The sequence below is a fragment of the Pristiophorus japonicus genome, chromosome 2 (genome assembly GCF_044704955.1).
Source record: "Pristiophorus japonicus isolate sPriJap1 chromosome 2, sPriJap1.hap1, whole genome shotgun sequence".
In the NCBI taxonomy this organism is placed as follows: domain Eukaryota; kingdom Metazoa; phylum Chordata; class Chondrichthyes; family Pristiophoridae; genus Pristiophorus; species Pristiophorus japonicus.
In genome coordinates this window covers 101,175,363-101,192,197 of record NC_091978.1, presented here as the reverse complement: position 1 = coordinate 101,192,197, position 16,835 = coordinate 101,175,363, and the positions used below count along the sequence as shown (strand labels likewise).

The 16,835-nt window shown below is 47.6% G+C and overlaps 1 protein-coding gene across 2 annotated transcripts in view; it reads right to left on the bottom strand.

Annotated features, from left to right (window-relative positions):
- Window positions 1–5,035: 5,035 nt before the first annotated feature.
- slc14a2 (solute carrier family 14 member 2) overlaps window positions 5,036–16,835 on the bottom strand; it is a 128,717-nt gene continuing 116,917 nt past the window's right edge. The window contains exons 8-9 of one of the 2 annotated variants that reach the window (XM_070868419.1): window positions 6,870–7,029; window positions 5,036–5,106 (exon numbers count right to left, since the gene is read on the bottom strand). In XM_070868419.1, coding sequence (XP_070724520.1) covers window positions 5,036–5,106; window positions 6,870–7,029 — 231 coding nt within the window. Of the gene's footprint in view, window positions 5,107–6,795; window positions 7,030–16,835 lie in introns of those variants that run through there. The other variant, XM_070868420.1, reaches the window with a different exon arrangement.

Here is a 16,835-nt window from a genome sequence, read left to right as displayed (position 1 = left end):
CCCAGGAAACATCTGAAAAACCTGGCATTCCCAGTGTGCAGCAGATGGTATTGGTGGCATTTTTAAATGGAAAGATGAGGATCCTACATCGCAGGTCACATTGACTGCAATAGTTGCGCAAATCATGCTGTGTGAAGCTCCGACTTGCAAACGACACTTTTATCTGCCATTACAGTGCCCTTACAAGGTGAGTGAGAAAATTTAATGGGGATATTACTAGTTTGCCAGCATATCATGCTCCATGCTATTACCAGGCAGCGTCAAGTTAGAAGAAGGGCTCTTGGTCGTGTCGGCCTATGGATGAGGAGAGGCCGAACATGTCTGGGGAGGAGGGCTTACCCCATTGTTTACAGGCTGTGAGGAAGCAGCACGTTTAGCTTTTAGTGATGTGCTGACGAGGAGCGGAGGTTGGAATTGGTGAGGAGTGGAGGTCGGAATCGGCGAGGAGTGGAGGTTGGAAGCGGCGAGGAGCAGAGGTCGGAAGCGACGGGGAGCGGAGGTCGGAATCGGTGAGGAGCGGAGGTTGGAAGCGGCGAGGAGCAGAGGTCGGAATCGGCGAGGAGCGGAGGTCGGAATCGGCGAGGAGCGGAGGTCGGAATCGGCGAGGAGCGGAGGCCGGAAGCGGTGAGGAGCAGAAGTCGGAATCGGCGCGGAGCAGAGATTGGAATCGGGGAGGAGCGGAGGTCGGAATTGGCGAGGAGCAGAGGTCGGAATCGGGGAGGAGCGGAGGTTGGAATCGGCGAGGAGCAGAGGTCGGAATCGGGGAGGAGCGGAGGTTGGAATCGGCAAGGAGCAGAGGTCGGAATCGGTGAGGAGCAGAGGTCGGAATCGGGGAGGAGCGGAGGTTGGAATCGGCGAGGAGCGGAGGTCGGAATCGGTGAGGAGCAGAGGTCGGAATCGGCGAGGAGCGGAGGTTGGAATCGGCAAGGAGCAGAGGTCGGAATCGGCGAGGAGCAGAGGTTGGAATCGGCAAGGAGCAGAGGTCGGAATCGGCGAGGAGCAGAGGTCGGAATCGGCGAGGAGCGGAGGTTGGAATCGGGGAGAAGTAGAGGTCGGAAGCGGCGAGGAGCAGAGGTTGGAATCGGCGAGGAGCGGAGGCCGGAATCGGGGAGGAGCGGAGGTTGGAATCGGCAAGGAGCAGAGGCCGGAATCGGCGCGGAGCAGAGATTGGAATCGGCGAGGAGCGGAGGTTGGAATCGGCAAGGAGCAGAGGTCGGAATCGGCGAGGAGCAGAGGTTGGAATCGGCGAGGAGCGGAGGCCGGAATCGGGGAGGAGCGGAGGTTGGAATCGGCAAGGAGCAGAGGCCGGAATCGGCGCGGAGCAGAGATTGGAATCGGGGAGAAGTAGAGGTCGGAAGCGGCGAGGAGCGGAGGTTGGAATCGGCGAGGAGCAGAGGTCGGAATCGGGGAGAAGTAGAGGTCGGAATCGGGGAGGAGCGGAGGTCGGAATCGGCGAGGAGCGGAGGTCGGAATCGGGGAGGAGCGGAGGTTGGAAGCAGCGAGGAGCGGAGGTCGGAATCGGGGAGGAGCGGAGGTTGGAAGCAGCGAGGAGCGGAGGTTGGAAGCGATGGGGAGCGGAGGTTGGAAGCGATGGGGAGCAGAGGTCGGAAGCGGCGAGGAGCGGAGGTCGGAAGCGATGGGGAGCGGAGGTCGGAAGCGATGGGGAGCGGAGGTCGGAAGCGGCGAGGAGCAGAGGTTGGAAGCGATGGGGAGCGGAGATCGGAAGCGATGGGGAGCGGAGGTCGGAAGCGGCGAGGAGCGGAGGTCAGAAGCGGCGAGGAGCAGAGGTTGGAAGCGACGGGGAGCAGAGGTTGGAAGCGATGGGGAGCAGAGGTTGGAAGCGATGGGGAGCGGAGGTCGGAAGCGGCGAGGAGCTAAGGTCGGAAGCGGCGAGGAGCTAAGGTCGGAAGCGGCGAGGAGCGGAGGTTGGAAGCGATGGGGAGCAGAGGTCGGAATCGGGGAGGAGCTAAGGTCGGAAGCGGCGAGGAGCGGAGGTTAGAAGCGGCGAGGAGCGGAGGTTGGAAGCGATGGGGAGCAGAGGTTGGAAGCGGTGAGGAGCGGAGGTCGGAAGCGGCGAGGAGCGGAGGTTGGAAGCGGCGAGGAGCGGAGGTTGGAAGCGATGGGGAGCAGAGGTTGGAAGCGACGGGGAGCGGAGGTCGGAAGCGGCGAGGAGCGGAGGTTGGAAGCGGCGAGGAGCGGAGGTTGGAAGCGGCGAGGAGCGGAGGTTGGAAGCGACGGGGAGCGGAGGTCGGAAGCGGCGAGGAGCAGAGGTTGGAAGCGGCGAGGAGCGGAGGTTGGAAGCGACGGGGAGCGGAGGTCGGAAGCGGCGAGGAGCAGAGGTTGGAAGCGGCGAGGAGCGGAGGTTGGAAGCGATGGGGAGCGGAGGTCGGAAGCGGCGAGGAGCAGAGGTTGGAAGCGATGGGGAGCGGAGGTCGGAAGCGGCGAGGAGCAGAGATTGGAAGCGATGGGGAGCGGAGGTCGGAAGCGGCGAGGAGCAGAGATTGGAAGCGATGGGGAGCAGAGGTTGGAAGCAGCGAGGAGCGGAGGTTGGAAGCGGCGAGGAGCGGAGGTTGGAAGCGGCGAGGAGCGGAGGTTGGAAGCGACGGGGAGCGGAGGTCGGAAGCGGCGAGGAGCAGAGGTTGGAAGCGATGGGGAGCGGAGGTCGGAAGCGGCGAGGAGCAGAGATTGGAAGCGATGGGGAGCGGAGGTCGGAAGCGGCGAGGAGCAGAGATTGGAAGCGATGGGGAGCGGAGGTCGGAAGCGGCGAGGAGCAGAGGTTGGAAGCGATGGGGAGCGGAGGTCGGAAGCGGCGAGGAGCTAAGGTCGGAAGCGGCGAGGAGCGGAGGTTGGAAGCGATGGGGAGCAGAGGTTGGAAGCAGCGAGGAGCGGAGGTCGGAAGCGGTGAGGAGCGGATGTCAGAAGCGGCGAGGAGCGGAGGTCGGAAGTGGAGGGGAGAGGACGGACGAGGCATGGAAGAGCAGAGAGATCAGAGCCCAGAGATGGAGCAGAGTGGACAAGACCAAGGGAAGGTGCAGCACGCACCAATAGCGAGGCTGTGAGGTCGTGAGGCCCACATTGCGTACTATGAATTCCATGTAGAGAGGGTCCTGTGGGAAGGAGTAAGGAAGGAGGACAGTAGGAGTATGTTTGAGTTTGTGTGCATGTGTTGGCACATGCGGCGGAGCCTGGTCTCCAGTCGTCTTGGATCCCCTTCCCACTGGACCAAGACCTTGCTCCGTCAAGCCCATGTGGGCCACCCCACGTTAAAATAATTCACACATAGGCATCTTCCACCATTTAAAATGAGTTCATCAGTCACCTGAGTACTCATTTTTAGTGTGGAAGTGGGTCATCCGCGATCCCGAGGGACTGCCTATGATGATGATGATGATGATGGCTTACAGGCACCAATGCTCATACCTCCAGCTCTCTGAGGAGCAGTTTGTGAGAAGGCTGTGCTTCCGAAAGGAAGTGCTGACAGAGATATGCCATCTCCTACAGGCAGACCGATGTCTGGACTGCTCTGGAGGCAGCCTTCAATTCTCCCCTCAACAGGTATCCAAATTCATTGTGGTGTGCTGCATAGTTGCACAACTTGGCAATCTTGAGGGGCCAGGCATTGCCAGTAGGGGTTGGATGATGAAGAGGAGCCTGGCGAGGCCCCCATTGGACAGCCACACCATCCACGGGGGAGGCAGCATGGAGATGCTATCAGACCAAGAGTCGCATGTCACCAGCTCATAATGGGTCAGCTCTCTTAAATGGAGGAAACTGAGGGATGGAACTAATACTGGACGTGCGATGTGCCCCCATAAAAGCACATCTCTAGTGAAAGTTGGAATGATGCACAAGACACCAATGGTAAATGATGAATTATATATTTTATTGCAACAAAGTCACAAAAACTCTCCCACCAAAATAAAACCGTACAATATACAACATTATTTTGCAGGATACTAAACAACAATGAAGTTCCCTAACTCAACAACACCTTTTTAACGACGTGATTTTTGGCTTGGGCGCAAAAACTTGCTTGTGTAATGCCTGATTTTGCGCCCCCGATCATGGAACCTCATTTTTTGCCAAATTTTGCAGATGATGGTGCAAACCTTTTCCAGGCGATATCAGGACTGCCCCGCTGCCACTACTGCGCCAAAATATCAAAAGCTGAAAATCCAGCCTAGGTTTTTTATAATACAGACTAGAAGCACAAGCCGAGGCATTACTGTTTGCAATGTTAATGGACACATGCTTAATACATTCCTCTCCCTGCCACTTGAATGGAGGCATTCAGAACATAGGAACAAATTAGGCCGTTCGGCCTCTTGAGCCTATTTCATCACTCAATTAGATGTGTATCTCAACTCCATTTACCCACTTGTTCCATATCTCTTGATACCCTTAACAAAGATTTGTTGATCTCAGTCTTAAAAATTTAAATCGACCCAGTATCCACAGCCTTGAGGGGGAAGAGTTTTTCAGATTTTCACTGCCCTGTTAGACATCTTAGCCCATTTAAATTAAACAATTAAAATAGTGAAATAATGAATGTCATATGTATGTATTAAATGTTCATCTGCTACTATCACCAACAAAAATTTCTAGGCTATGGTTTCAATTTTACAAAATTGTGGATTTCCTTATTGGAGGTACAAATTTGTGGTTTCCAACTGTTCTAAGTATATCATTTGTTTATTCAGTTATTTTCTTTATTGATAGACAACTTGTGGGGCATTGTTTGTTAGGGATCACCATTTATTAGCTCCAAATGTTTTAATTCACAGTTGATAGGTAAAATACTTGGACTATTCTGTTAGCAACAAACTTTTTATAGGAAGCCTTGCTGTCATAAATGGCACTACTTATGACACGAAGATAACATTATCTACATAATTTTTTTCTGCCTTTCTCGTTGGTTTCTGGGCTTTCATTCTTGTCCCCTTCTTTCAGCATTTCCTCTATCTCATAGATCTGGAAATCTACATTTGTGAGAAGCAGAGCTTTCTTGCAACCTGATCCAGTGACTTGCTCTCTTTTAATGAACATTACTTCTTGGTTGCGGTGTTGTATTAAGGGGAGAACCACTACACAATTCGATTGGAAAAACTGTGTGTCTAAAAAACGTTAAATATTTTACTTATTACTGGTGCAGACAACATCAAAACCCAGGAAGATTTATCCAAATAAGTGGCCAGAAATATGTACAATACAAAGAGTTGATTTTACATGCCTTGGTGTCCAGTGACAGTCCATTTCCCAGGGGTAAAGGTGTAGGCTTGCAGAGGTACTTATATTTCCTATGCTGCTTTCAATTATCAAGCCCAGTCATAGGATGGGCCTACACCAAGGGATCCCCTTGGACAGGAAATAGTGGTAGTCCTGGGCCTGGATAGTCAGGAGCTCAGGAAAATTATCCTCTTTATTTTTAATGTACCTACCACTAAGGAATGAAACAGCAAAAGCTGCTGATTAAAGTAACAAATTTTCTGCTGAGAAACTCTTCACTTATCAAGTGGCTGTTTATCAAGTAACTATCCCCATGTCTAGAGAAAAGCTGCAGAATATTTTTATTTCGCCTGGGATGTGGGCAACCCTGGTAATACAGTATTTATTTGAGGGCATTGAGTCAACTACATATTGTGGGATTGAAGTCAGACATACTCCAGACCAGGTAGCAATGGCAGATTCCCTTCCCTGAAGGTCATTATTTCATGGTAATCTTCTGACCAGATTTAATGAATGCAGTTTCACAATTTGTCATGGTGGAATTCGAACTCACAACATTTGGGTTGCTAGTCCAGTAGCATAACTACTAAGTGGCACCACCCATTAATTAAAAGAATGCCATCTATAGTTAATGGATGGAGTACATCCGAATTTCTGACACACACTTCGAACACGTGAAGACAAAAATTTACCCCAGCTGTTGATTGTCATTGTTGTTATTTAACGCAATGTGGATCCACAGCAGCCATGCATTGATCAGAACTGATAAAAAGGTACAGAAAATGTTTTCCTTCCCCAGTGTTCTCACTTGCTCCACTGAAGGCACTGACACATGCTGCAATTTGGTTTGATGGGCGATAGCAGCCATCTGCTACTTCACTCCATTGGTTGATAAGTCAAGATCCAGGAATAACTCAACAGTGCTCAGAATATAGGGAGTTAATCTACTCCAGCAAATCCCCAAGCTTTCATTAGCACAACCATGCTAGTTTCAAATTTCACAGCTTCTCTCTCCCGGGTTACTATTTTGATGTGCTTCCAACCTCTTTAAGTTTGCAATTGTTTAACTTTCAGCTTTATCCTTTATTATCCATTTTTGAACAGGATTTCCTCTCCCTTTCCTGCCTGAAGGCCCTCCTTAAAACTCACCTCTTTGACCAAGCTTTTGGTCGCCCTTCCTAATATCTCCTCTTTTGTCTTGGCATTCATTTTTGTCTGATTACGCCTCTGTGAAGTGCTTTGTGACATTTTATATGTTAACTGCAAGTTGTTGTTGGATATACAATTTCTTTCACTGTATCATGTGGTTAAGGATCAGTCAGGTTGGGCCCTGCATATACATAGGTGGGTTTCACTCCAAATATATGGCATCCAATTTACTTTTCAACTTTAGTAGATAGAACAGGAGCAGTTCAAATAAATGGTTAAGACTATATGCAGCATAATTTCAAGGATATGAACATTTTCTTTTAGAAGAGGCACATTTCATCTGTGGAAAAATCAGGGCATTTGAGACATTTATACAATATGTAGGTTATGTAATTAACAATGTGTAATTAAGAGGGAAGCGCTGCATGTATACATATCTTTTACACAGTTGTACTTTTCATTAAGATTATTTGCACGATGTTCTTTTCATTTACTTTGTTCAAGTTTCTTCATTTCCTGGTACATCCTTCTGTTCTTCTCAGGGTAGGTCACTTCACATAGTACTAATTTATAGATGGCTTTGTTGTTAGTGGTCATCAGCAGAAATATAATTGTGGAAAGGCAGAAAGGCCAAGTGCATGCAGGTAATCCGACCTAGGAAACAACACAAAATAAAACAGTTACACAGCAACATCAGTTATGTTTCAACAAAAACTGTTGTGGTAAGTGAGGCTGAATATAAGAACATAAGAAATAGGAGCAGGAGTAGGCTATTTGGTCCTTCGAGCCTGCTCTGCCATTTAATAAGATCATGGCTGATCTGATCTTGGGTTCAGCTCCATTTCCCTGCCTGCTCCCCATAGACCTTCACTCATTTATCGCTCAAAAATCTCTCTCTCTCCACCTTAAATATATTCAATGACCCAGCCTCCATACCTCTCTGAATTTATAATGAATGCTTTGGAAGGAGACATCCTCCTGTCAGGGACCTGACACCTCAGCTGTTTAATGTGTTTTGGTAATCTTCAAAGTTATACTGCCATTTTTGCAATGATGTCCACTTGAAACCGATTTGCATCTACAGTACAAATGGCAGTATAAATCCAGCTTAACAATCAGGATATTTGGGAATTTTTGTCAGTTTGTGCTCTTATTTTATATAATGCAGATATAACATACTTCTAGTCAAAATTACTTAACAGGGCTTTTGTATTATTCCTCTTGTGTTAAAGAAAATAATTTTCAATGCACTGTAAAATGGTTTCCTATATTGGTGGATAAAGTTACTGAGTGACTTCACTGTGGGAAGGGAGATCTGTGCATGAGTCCAAGCAATGCTGTCTTTGTTATGGTTGCGAATTGTCAATATAACCAGGGACTATCCAGGTAGCATTAACTGCTATCTGTACCATTACTGCAACCATTAACATGGACATATATGTAAATTGAGGCTGCCATTATATTACCACTTGCACATTAATGTGAAGTGGTTCTGGATGTGGATTAACGTGATTGCAATGGTTTAAGTCGCCGAGAGCATATAGAAATCAAGCGCAGGCAGCAAAAAGAGCGGCAAACCTGTCCCAACCACCCCTTCCCTCAACGATTATCTGTCCCACCTGTGACAGAGACTGTGGATCTCATAATGGACTGTTCAGCCACCTAAGAACTCATGTTAAGAGTGGAAGCAAGTCTTCCTAGATTCCGAGGGACTGCCTATGATGAGGGTTTAACTTTGGAGTCAGCTTGTTCTTTGGATCTCGTTTCAATTTAGTTTTATATTTTATGAAGTCTTTATATAAACTTTCTGGAACCTTATTATTAGGTGAAAGCCCATACTTTCTTCCAACATCAAAAAGAACCCATCTTGGGAACGAAGTATTTTAGATGCATCCAAGTCTTGATCTCGGTGCAACCTGCAGGGAGGTGTGACGAGCAGTGCAAGTTGGGTTTGTCAGCTATTTCTCAAAAATGCATAATTGGAAAATTGTGGGCAGTGCAAGCCTGAATTTCCAATATTGCTGCCGGAGTCACCCACCATCAGCCAAACTCGTAAAATTCTACCTTATATGGTCTGAGTATCTAAGGTATAACAGATTCTATGTTTTCAAGGCCACTTCTTTCTCCCTGCTATATGCCTTGTGGCACACTAATAAGTTTGTACAATTCTAGTTTGGCCTATAAAGTTATAGTGCAATGCAAAGGTAGCACAGCAGTAAAGTCTCCATAAACTTGAGCACATCCAAAACTCTGCTGTCTGTATCCTAACTCGCATCAACTCCCACTCATCCATCACCTCTGTATTCACTGACTTACATTGGCTCCTGTTTGACCAATGCTTCAAATTTATTATTCTAATCCTTGTGTTGAACTCCGTCCATATGTCTCATCCCTCCCTATCTCTGTAATCTCCTCCAGCCCTACACTGCTCTCCTCCCCGCTGGAGGACTCTGCGTTCCTTCCTTTGCCCCATCATTGGTGGCCGTGTTGACTAGGCCCTAAGCTCTGAAATTCTTTCCCTAAATCTCTTTGCCTCTCTTACTTCTCCTTAAATCTACCTCTTTGAACAAGCTTTTGGTCACCTGCTCTAATGTATCCTTCTTTAATATGGTATCAATTTATTAGTCTTGTTATGCTCATGTCTTGGGATGGTTTACTCTGTTAAAGGCACTATATAAATGTAAGTTGTTACAGTGTAAACTTTTAATGGATGCAGAATTGGGCAGGCTATGTAACAGTTGCTGGATCCTCATATTACATACTGCTAAAACTAATGATAAAAATATCAACCATTCCTGTGAGAAACTTGTGTATGCAAATCTTTCTTCAGATTCTGATCCACTAGATGAATATTCTTCTGATCCTGTCTAGCCCAAAACACCATACTTATTTCAAAGCAGCATTTCTTAGTTGCCAGAGAGATTGTTACTTCAAACCAGAGCAACAATAGACATACATCATTTGGATCTGGTAAAGTCTTGAAAGTTTGCAGCTTTGATAAGACATAGTGTAGTTAGAATTGTTCAATCTCAACAAGTCAAGACAAAAAATTTGACACCGAGTCACATGAGGAGAAATTAGGGCATCTGACCAAAAGCTTGGTCAAAGAGGTAGGTTTTAAGGAGCGTCTTAAAGGGGGAAAGGGAGGTAGAGAAGCGGAGAGGTTTAGACAGGGAATTCTAAAGCTTAGGGTCTAGGCAACAGGCGATTATAATTAGGGATGCTCAAGAGGGCAGAATTAGAAAGCGCCACCACCCTTTCAGTTAGTGCATTCCAGAACATAACAACTCACTGCGTAAAAAAATTCTCCTCATTTCCCCTAGGATTTTTTGATCATCTTGAATCTGTGCCCTTCGGTTACTGACCCTCTTGTCAGTAAAAACAGTTTCTGTCTATCTATTCTATCAAAACAGGGTGGATGAAGGGGAACCAGTGGATGTGGTGTATTTGGACTTCCAGAAGGCATTCGACAAGGTGCCACATAAAAGGTTACTGCACAAGATAAAAGTTCACAGATTTGGGGGTAATATATTAGCATAGCTAGAGGATTGGCTAACTAACAGAAAACAGAGAGTCGGTATAAATGGTTCACTCTTGGGTTGGCAATCAGTAATTAGTGGGGTGCTGCAGGGATCAGTGCTGGGACCCCAACTATTTACAATCCATATTAACAACTTGGAGGAAGGGACTGAGTGTAACGTAGCCAAGTTTGCCGATGATATAAAGATGGGAGGAAAAGCAATGTGTGAGGAGGACACGCAAAATCTGCAAAAGGACATAGACAGGCTAAGTGAGTGGGAAAAATTTGGCAGATGGAGTATAATGTTTGAAAGTGTGAGGTCATGCATTTTGGCAGAAAAAAAATCAAAGAGCAAGTTATTATTTAAATGGAGAAAAATTGCAGAGTACTGCAGTACAGTGGGATCTGCGGGTACTTGTGCATGAAACACAAAAGATTAGCATGCAGGTACAGCAAGTGATCAGGAAGGTCAATGGAACATAGAAACATAGAAGCATTGGGCCCATGTTTCGGGCCGCGCATACAACGGCGCAGCCCTGACCTGGACACCCGTTTTTCGCACCCGAAAGTGCGGCTAAAAAATATCTGCAGATTCTCCGGCTCCCTGCAGTTCCTTTGGAGCTCGGCGCAGCGCAACACGAGCTGTGGGGGGCGGAGCCAGGTCGCTGCGCTGAAATCAGTGCCGGGACCTCTGCACAGGTGCGCTACAGTGGGCGCGCATGTGCAGTAGCTCCAGGCGCCCAAAACTGTGTGGGAGGGGCCTGAAGCACACAGCCCCTAGCCCTGGCCGAATAGCCTCACCGGGGCTGCGAGGATCAGGCTGCACCTCCCTCGTCCAGCTCCTGCTCTGGCTCCAGCTTCCTCCCCTGTTCAGCTGGCTCTCTCAACACCCCACCTCCCCCCCAGCTCCCGCTCCGCTTCCCCCCTGGACCGCCCCCCCCCCAGCTCCCGCTCCGATGACCCCCCCCCAGCTCCCGCACCGATGACTTCCCCCCCCCCCGCCCCGCCCCAGCTCCGGCTTCCCCCGGCCACCTACCTTTGACTCCGGTCCGCTCCGCTCCCTCTTCCTTCGACGGGGCCCGCCCGCCCGTACGCCCGGCATCTTGCTGGGGGCGGGCCCCACCCGAAGTCTTGGGCCCGGCTTCTTCACGTCCGCCAGGCCCTTTCAGCCTCCTCCCCCTCCTTCCGTCCCTCCCTCTCCTCTAACCCTCCCTCCCTCCCTCTCCTCTCCCCCTCCCTCCCTCCCTCTCCTCTCCCCCTCCCTCCCTCCCTCTCCTCTCCCCCTCCCTCCCTCCCTCTCCTCTCCCCCTCCCTCCCTCCCTCTCCTCTCCCCCTCCCTCCCTTCCTTTCCTCACCCCTCCTCCTCCTCCCCACCCCTCCTCCTGCCCCCTCCTCCCCCCTCACCCCTCCTCCCTCTCCCTCTCCCCACCCCTCCTCCCTCGACCTCTCCCCACCGCTCCTCCTTCCTCCCCCCACCCCTCCTCCTCCTCCTCCTCATCCCTCCTCCTCCTCCTCCTTCCTTCTCCCACTCCCCCTCCTCCTCCTCCTCCTTCTTCCCCCCTCCCCCCTCCTCCTCCCCTCCTCTCTCTCCTCGCTGTCAGAAACACATAGACACTGACAGACAGAGAGAGAGACACTGACACTGACAGAGAGTGAGAGAGAGACACAGACAGAGAGAGGGAGAGAGAGACACACTGGGGGGCCCGTCCCAGCATGCTGTTGGAGGGCTCCTGCTGCTGCAGTCGGTGAGTAGAATATTTTTAATTCATTGATTTTTTATTTTTTTTAAATTTTTTATTAATTTTTTTTTGATTGATTTATTGGTTGATTTATTGATGTATTTATCATTTATTATTGATGATGGCTCTTTATTTGTAAAACTGGTGTTTAATGTTTGTAAACTTCCCTTTAAACCCCCCCCCCCACACCCTTCCCTACGCCTGATTTGTAACTAGTTAGTTTGGAGTAAGTTTTCACTGCCTAAACTTTCAAAATGGGCGTAAGTGGCCGGACACGCCCCCTTTTGAAAAAAAAATCTGTTCAAAACTGAAACTGTTCGAACTGACTAGAACTGGAGCAAACTAATGACGAGAATTACAATTTCTAAGATACTCCATTCTAAACCAGTTGCCCCAAAAAAACAGGAGCAACTCAGGCCGAAGCTTGGCCCCATAGAAAATAAGTGCAGGAGTAGGCCATTCGGCCCTTCGAGCCTGCACCACCATTCAATAAGATCATGGCTCATCATTCACCTCAGTACCCCTTTCCGGCTTTCTCTCCATACCCCTTGATCCCTTTAGCTGTAAGGGCCACATCTAACTCCCTCTTGAATATATCCAACGAACTGGCATCGACAACTCTCTGCAGTAGAAAATTCCACAGGTTAACAACTCTCTGAGTGAAGAAGTTTCTCCTCATCTCAGTCCTAAATGGCTTACCCCTTATCCTTAGACTGGGTCCCCTGGTTCTGCACTTCCCCAACATCAGGAACATTCTTCCTACATCTAAACTGTCCAGTCCCGTCAGAATTTTATATGTTTCTATGAGATCCCCTCTCATCCTTCTAAACTCCAGTGAATCCAAGCCCAGTCGATCCAGTCTCTCCTCATATCAGTCCTGCCATCCCGGGAATCAGTCCGGTGAACCTTCACTGCACTCCCTCAGTAGCAAGAACGTCCTTCCTCAGATTAGGAGACCAAAACTGAACACAATATTCCAGGTGAGGCCTCACCAAGGCCCTGTACAACTGCAGTAAGACCTCCCTGTTCCTATACAAATCCCCTAGCTATGAAGGCCAACATGCCATTTGCCTTCTTCACCGCCTGCTGTACCTGCATGCCAACTTTCAATGACTGATGTACCATGACACCCAGGTCTCGTTGCACCTCCCCTTTTCCTAATCTGCCGCCATTCAGATAATATTCTACCTTCGTGTTTTTGCCACCAAAGTGGATAACCTCACATTTATCCACATTATACTGCATCTGCCATGCATTTGCCCACTCACCTAACCTGTCCAAGTCACCCTGCAGCCTCTTAGCATCCTCCTCACAGCTCACACCGCCACCCAGCTTAATGTCATCTGCAAACTTGGAGATATTACACTCAATTCCTTCATCTAAATCATTAATGTATATTGTAAAGAGCTGGGGTCCCAGCACTGAGCCCTGCAGCACTCCACTAGTCACTGCCTGCCATTCTGAAAAGGACCCATTTATCCCGACTCTCTGCTTGCTGTCTGCCAACCAGTTCTCTATCCACATCAGTACAGTACCCCCAATACCATGTGCTTTAATTTTGCACACCAATCTCTTGTGTGGGACCTTGTCAAAAGCCTTTTGAAAGTCCAAATACACCACATCCACTGGTTCTCCCTTGTCCACTCTACTAGTTACATCCTCAAAAAATTCCAGAAGATTTGTCAAGCATGATTTCCCTTTCATAAATCCATGCTGAATTGGACCAATCCTGTCACTGCTTTCCAAATGTGTTGCTATTTCATCTTTAATAATTGATTCCAAAATTTTCCCCACTACTGATGTCAGGCTAACCGGTCTATAATTATCCATTTTCTCTCTCCCTCCTTTTTTAAAAAGTGATGTTACATTAGCTACCCTCCAGTCCATAGGAACTGATCTAGGGTCGATAGACTGTTGGAAAATGATCACCAATGCATTTCTAGGCCACTTCCTTAAATACTCTGGGATGCAGACTATCAGGCCCTGGGGATTTATCAGCCTTCAATCCCATCAATTTCCCGAACATAATTTCCCGACTAATAAGGATTTCCTTCAGTTCCTCCAACTCACTAGACCCTCGGTCCCCTAGTATTTCCGGAAGGTTATTTGTGTCTTCTTCGTGAAGACAGAACCAAAGTATTTGTTCAACTGGTCTGCCATTTCTTTGTTCCCCATTATGAATTCACCTGATTCTGACTGCGAGGGACCTATGTTTGTCTTCACTAATCTTTTTCTCTTCACATATCGATAGAAGCTTTTGAAGTCAGTTTTTATGTACCCGGCAAGCTTCTTCTCATATTCTATTTTCCCCCTCCTAATTAAACCCTTTGTCCTCCTCTGCTGAATTTTAAATTTCTCCCAGGCCTCAGGTTTGCTGCTTTTTCTGGCCAATTTATATGCCTCTTCCTTGGATTTAACACTATCCTTAATTTCCCTTGTTAGCCAAGGTTGAGCCACCTTCCCCATTTTATTTTTACTCCAGAGAGGGATGTACAATTGTAGAAGTTCATCCATGTGATCTTTAAATGTTTGCCATTGCCTATCCACCGTCAACCCTTTAAGTATCATTCGCCAGACTTGGCCTTTTTGCAAAGGGGATGGAGTATAAAAGCGGGGAAGTCGTGATACAGTTATACAGGATATTGGTGAGGCCACACCCGGAATACTGCACGCAGTTTTGGTTTCCATATTTATGAAAGGATATACTTGCTTTGGAGACAATTCAGAGAAGGTTCATTCGGTTGATTCCGGAGATGAGGGGGTTGACTTATGAGGAAAGGTTGAGTAGGTTGGGCCTCTACTCATTGGAATTCAGAAGAATGAGAGGTGATCTTATCGAAACATCTAAGATTATGAGGGGGCCTGACAAGGTGGATGCAGAGAAGAAGTTTCCACTGATAGAACTAGAGGGCATAATCTTAGAATAAGGGGCCGCCCATTTAAAACTGAGATGAGGAGGAATTTCTTCTCTCAGAGGGTTGTAAATCTATGTAATTCACTGCCTCAGAGAGCTGTGGAAGCTGGGCCATTGAATAAATTTAAGACAGAGATAGACAGTTTCTTAACCGATAAGGGGATAAGAGTTTATGGGAAGCAGGCAGGGAAGTGGAGCTCAGTCCATGATCGAATCAGCCGTGATCGTATTAAATGGCGGAGCAGGCTCGAGGGGCCATTTGGCCTACTCCTCTCGTATTTCTTATGTTCTTATGTAACCCCTCATAATTTTGAACACTGCTATTAAATCTTTCCTTCACTTTCTCTGCTCTAAGGAGATCAACCCTAGCTTCTCCAGTCTCTCCATATAACAGCAGTCCCTCATTTACCTGGTTCATCATCATAGGCAGTCCCTCGGAATCGAGGAAGACTTGCTTCTACTTAGCATGAGTTCTTAGGTGGCTGTACAGTCCAATACGAGAATCACAGTCTCTGTCATAGGTGGGACAGACAGTGGTTGAAAGAAAAGATGGGCGGGTAGTCTGGTTTGCCGCACGCTCCTTCCGCTGCCTGCGCATGATTTCTGCATGCTCTCGCCGATGAGACTCGAGGAGCTCAACGCCCTCCCAGATGCACTTCCTCCACTTAGGGCAGTCTTTGGCCAGGGACTCCCAGGTGTCAGTGGGGATGTCGCACTTTATCAGGGAGGCTTTGAGGCTGTCCTTGTAACATTTCCGCTGCCCACCTTTGGCTCGTTTGCCATAGACGAGTTCCGAGTAGAGCGCTTGCTCTGGGAGTTTCGTGTCTGGCATGCGAACTATGTGGCCTGCCCAGCGTTACCTGGTTACCTGGTTTATCTCTCCCCCTTTTTTTCAATATGGGTGTAACATTTGCAATTTTCCAGTCCTCTGGCACCACTCCTATATTGAAGGAGGATTGATTGTGGCCAGAGCTTCCACTAGTTCCACCATTACTTCTCTCAGCAACCTAGTATGGAATTCATTCATAAAAACAGATGCAAAGTAATCATTTAACACCTCAGCCATGCCCTCTGCCTCCACGATAAGATTTTCTTTTTGGTCCCAAATCAGCCCCACTCTTCCTTTGACTATCCATTACCCTATATATGTTCATGAAAGACCTTAGCATTCTGTTTCCTGTTACAGGTACCTGCTAATCTTTTCTCATACACTCTCTTTGCTTCTCTTATTTGTTTTTTCATTTCTCCACTGTGTTTTCTGTACTCTACTTGGACTTTGTTACAAGCACATTTTACGGCCATCACCTCCCATAATAATCAAAGCCAAATGGAAAGTCCTGTGCTCTCCATGTAACCACTGAGCATCTTTGATCTGCAACCAACATATATTGAACACATTTGCATGGGAAGTGTAAGAATACCGGATCCTTTGTGACAGGTCTTTCTGTGCATATTTGAATGCACAACTGGGGCACAATTCTGGTAGGAGGCATAATTTGGCATGGAACCCAGATCTACTGGGCTTCCACCTCGGTAGAATTTTAAGTAAATAGGCTCCAGGGGATTGAGTGCTTTTCCGGCCTGCCCTATAATGTCATTGGGCAACTTTGTCTGTGGGCATTCCCAATCTTGTGGTGGGTCTGAAGTGGAGTTTTAAGATTCAAGGTGAATGGTAATCAATCCCAGTAGGAATGATTGTCCTCTCCAAGTGACCCCTAACTGGAGCATTCAAAAATGTGTGCAGTTTTTTCTTCAGCCTGAATTCCACCTCCTCAGCAGTGTAGGTGCCCCTGTTGCACTGCTACATGCTCAAGCACCTGCTCCAAATATTTAAATGAATGTGGTCCCCGGATTTGGGAGGGAGTTAATGGTTGGTCACAGCAGTGGGTGGAAGTCCTTTCCAAATACATTGCGGGTTTTCTACCCTCTGGCACTTGTCTGTTATGCACTTCACCATGTTCTTTAATTGACATTTTAATCAGGATGGCAGAGCAATTACAAACAGTGATTTCATCTTTCACACTTGTTTTCTTTGCTTTTCTGTGAGTATAGCTTCCTCTGGCAGTGCACTGGTTAACATAATTGTATAAAATTCCTTGATGCACTATTTCAACAAAATCATTAACCTGTTTATTTTAAATGGAGTACTGACTGTATTGAAATAGAGCACAAAATAATGATATTAACCAATACACTACAAGAGAAAATGATTCCCTTGACTGGTATACTCATTTGAACTAATATGCATGGTACACTAATATACTATCTGGGTTGAAGAGCAAGAAAT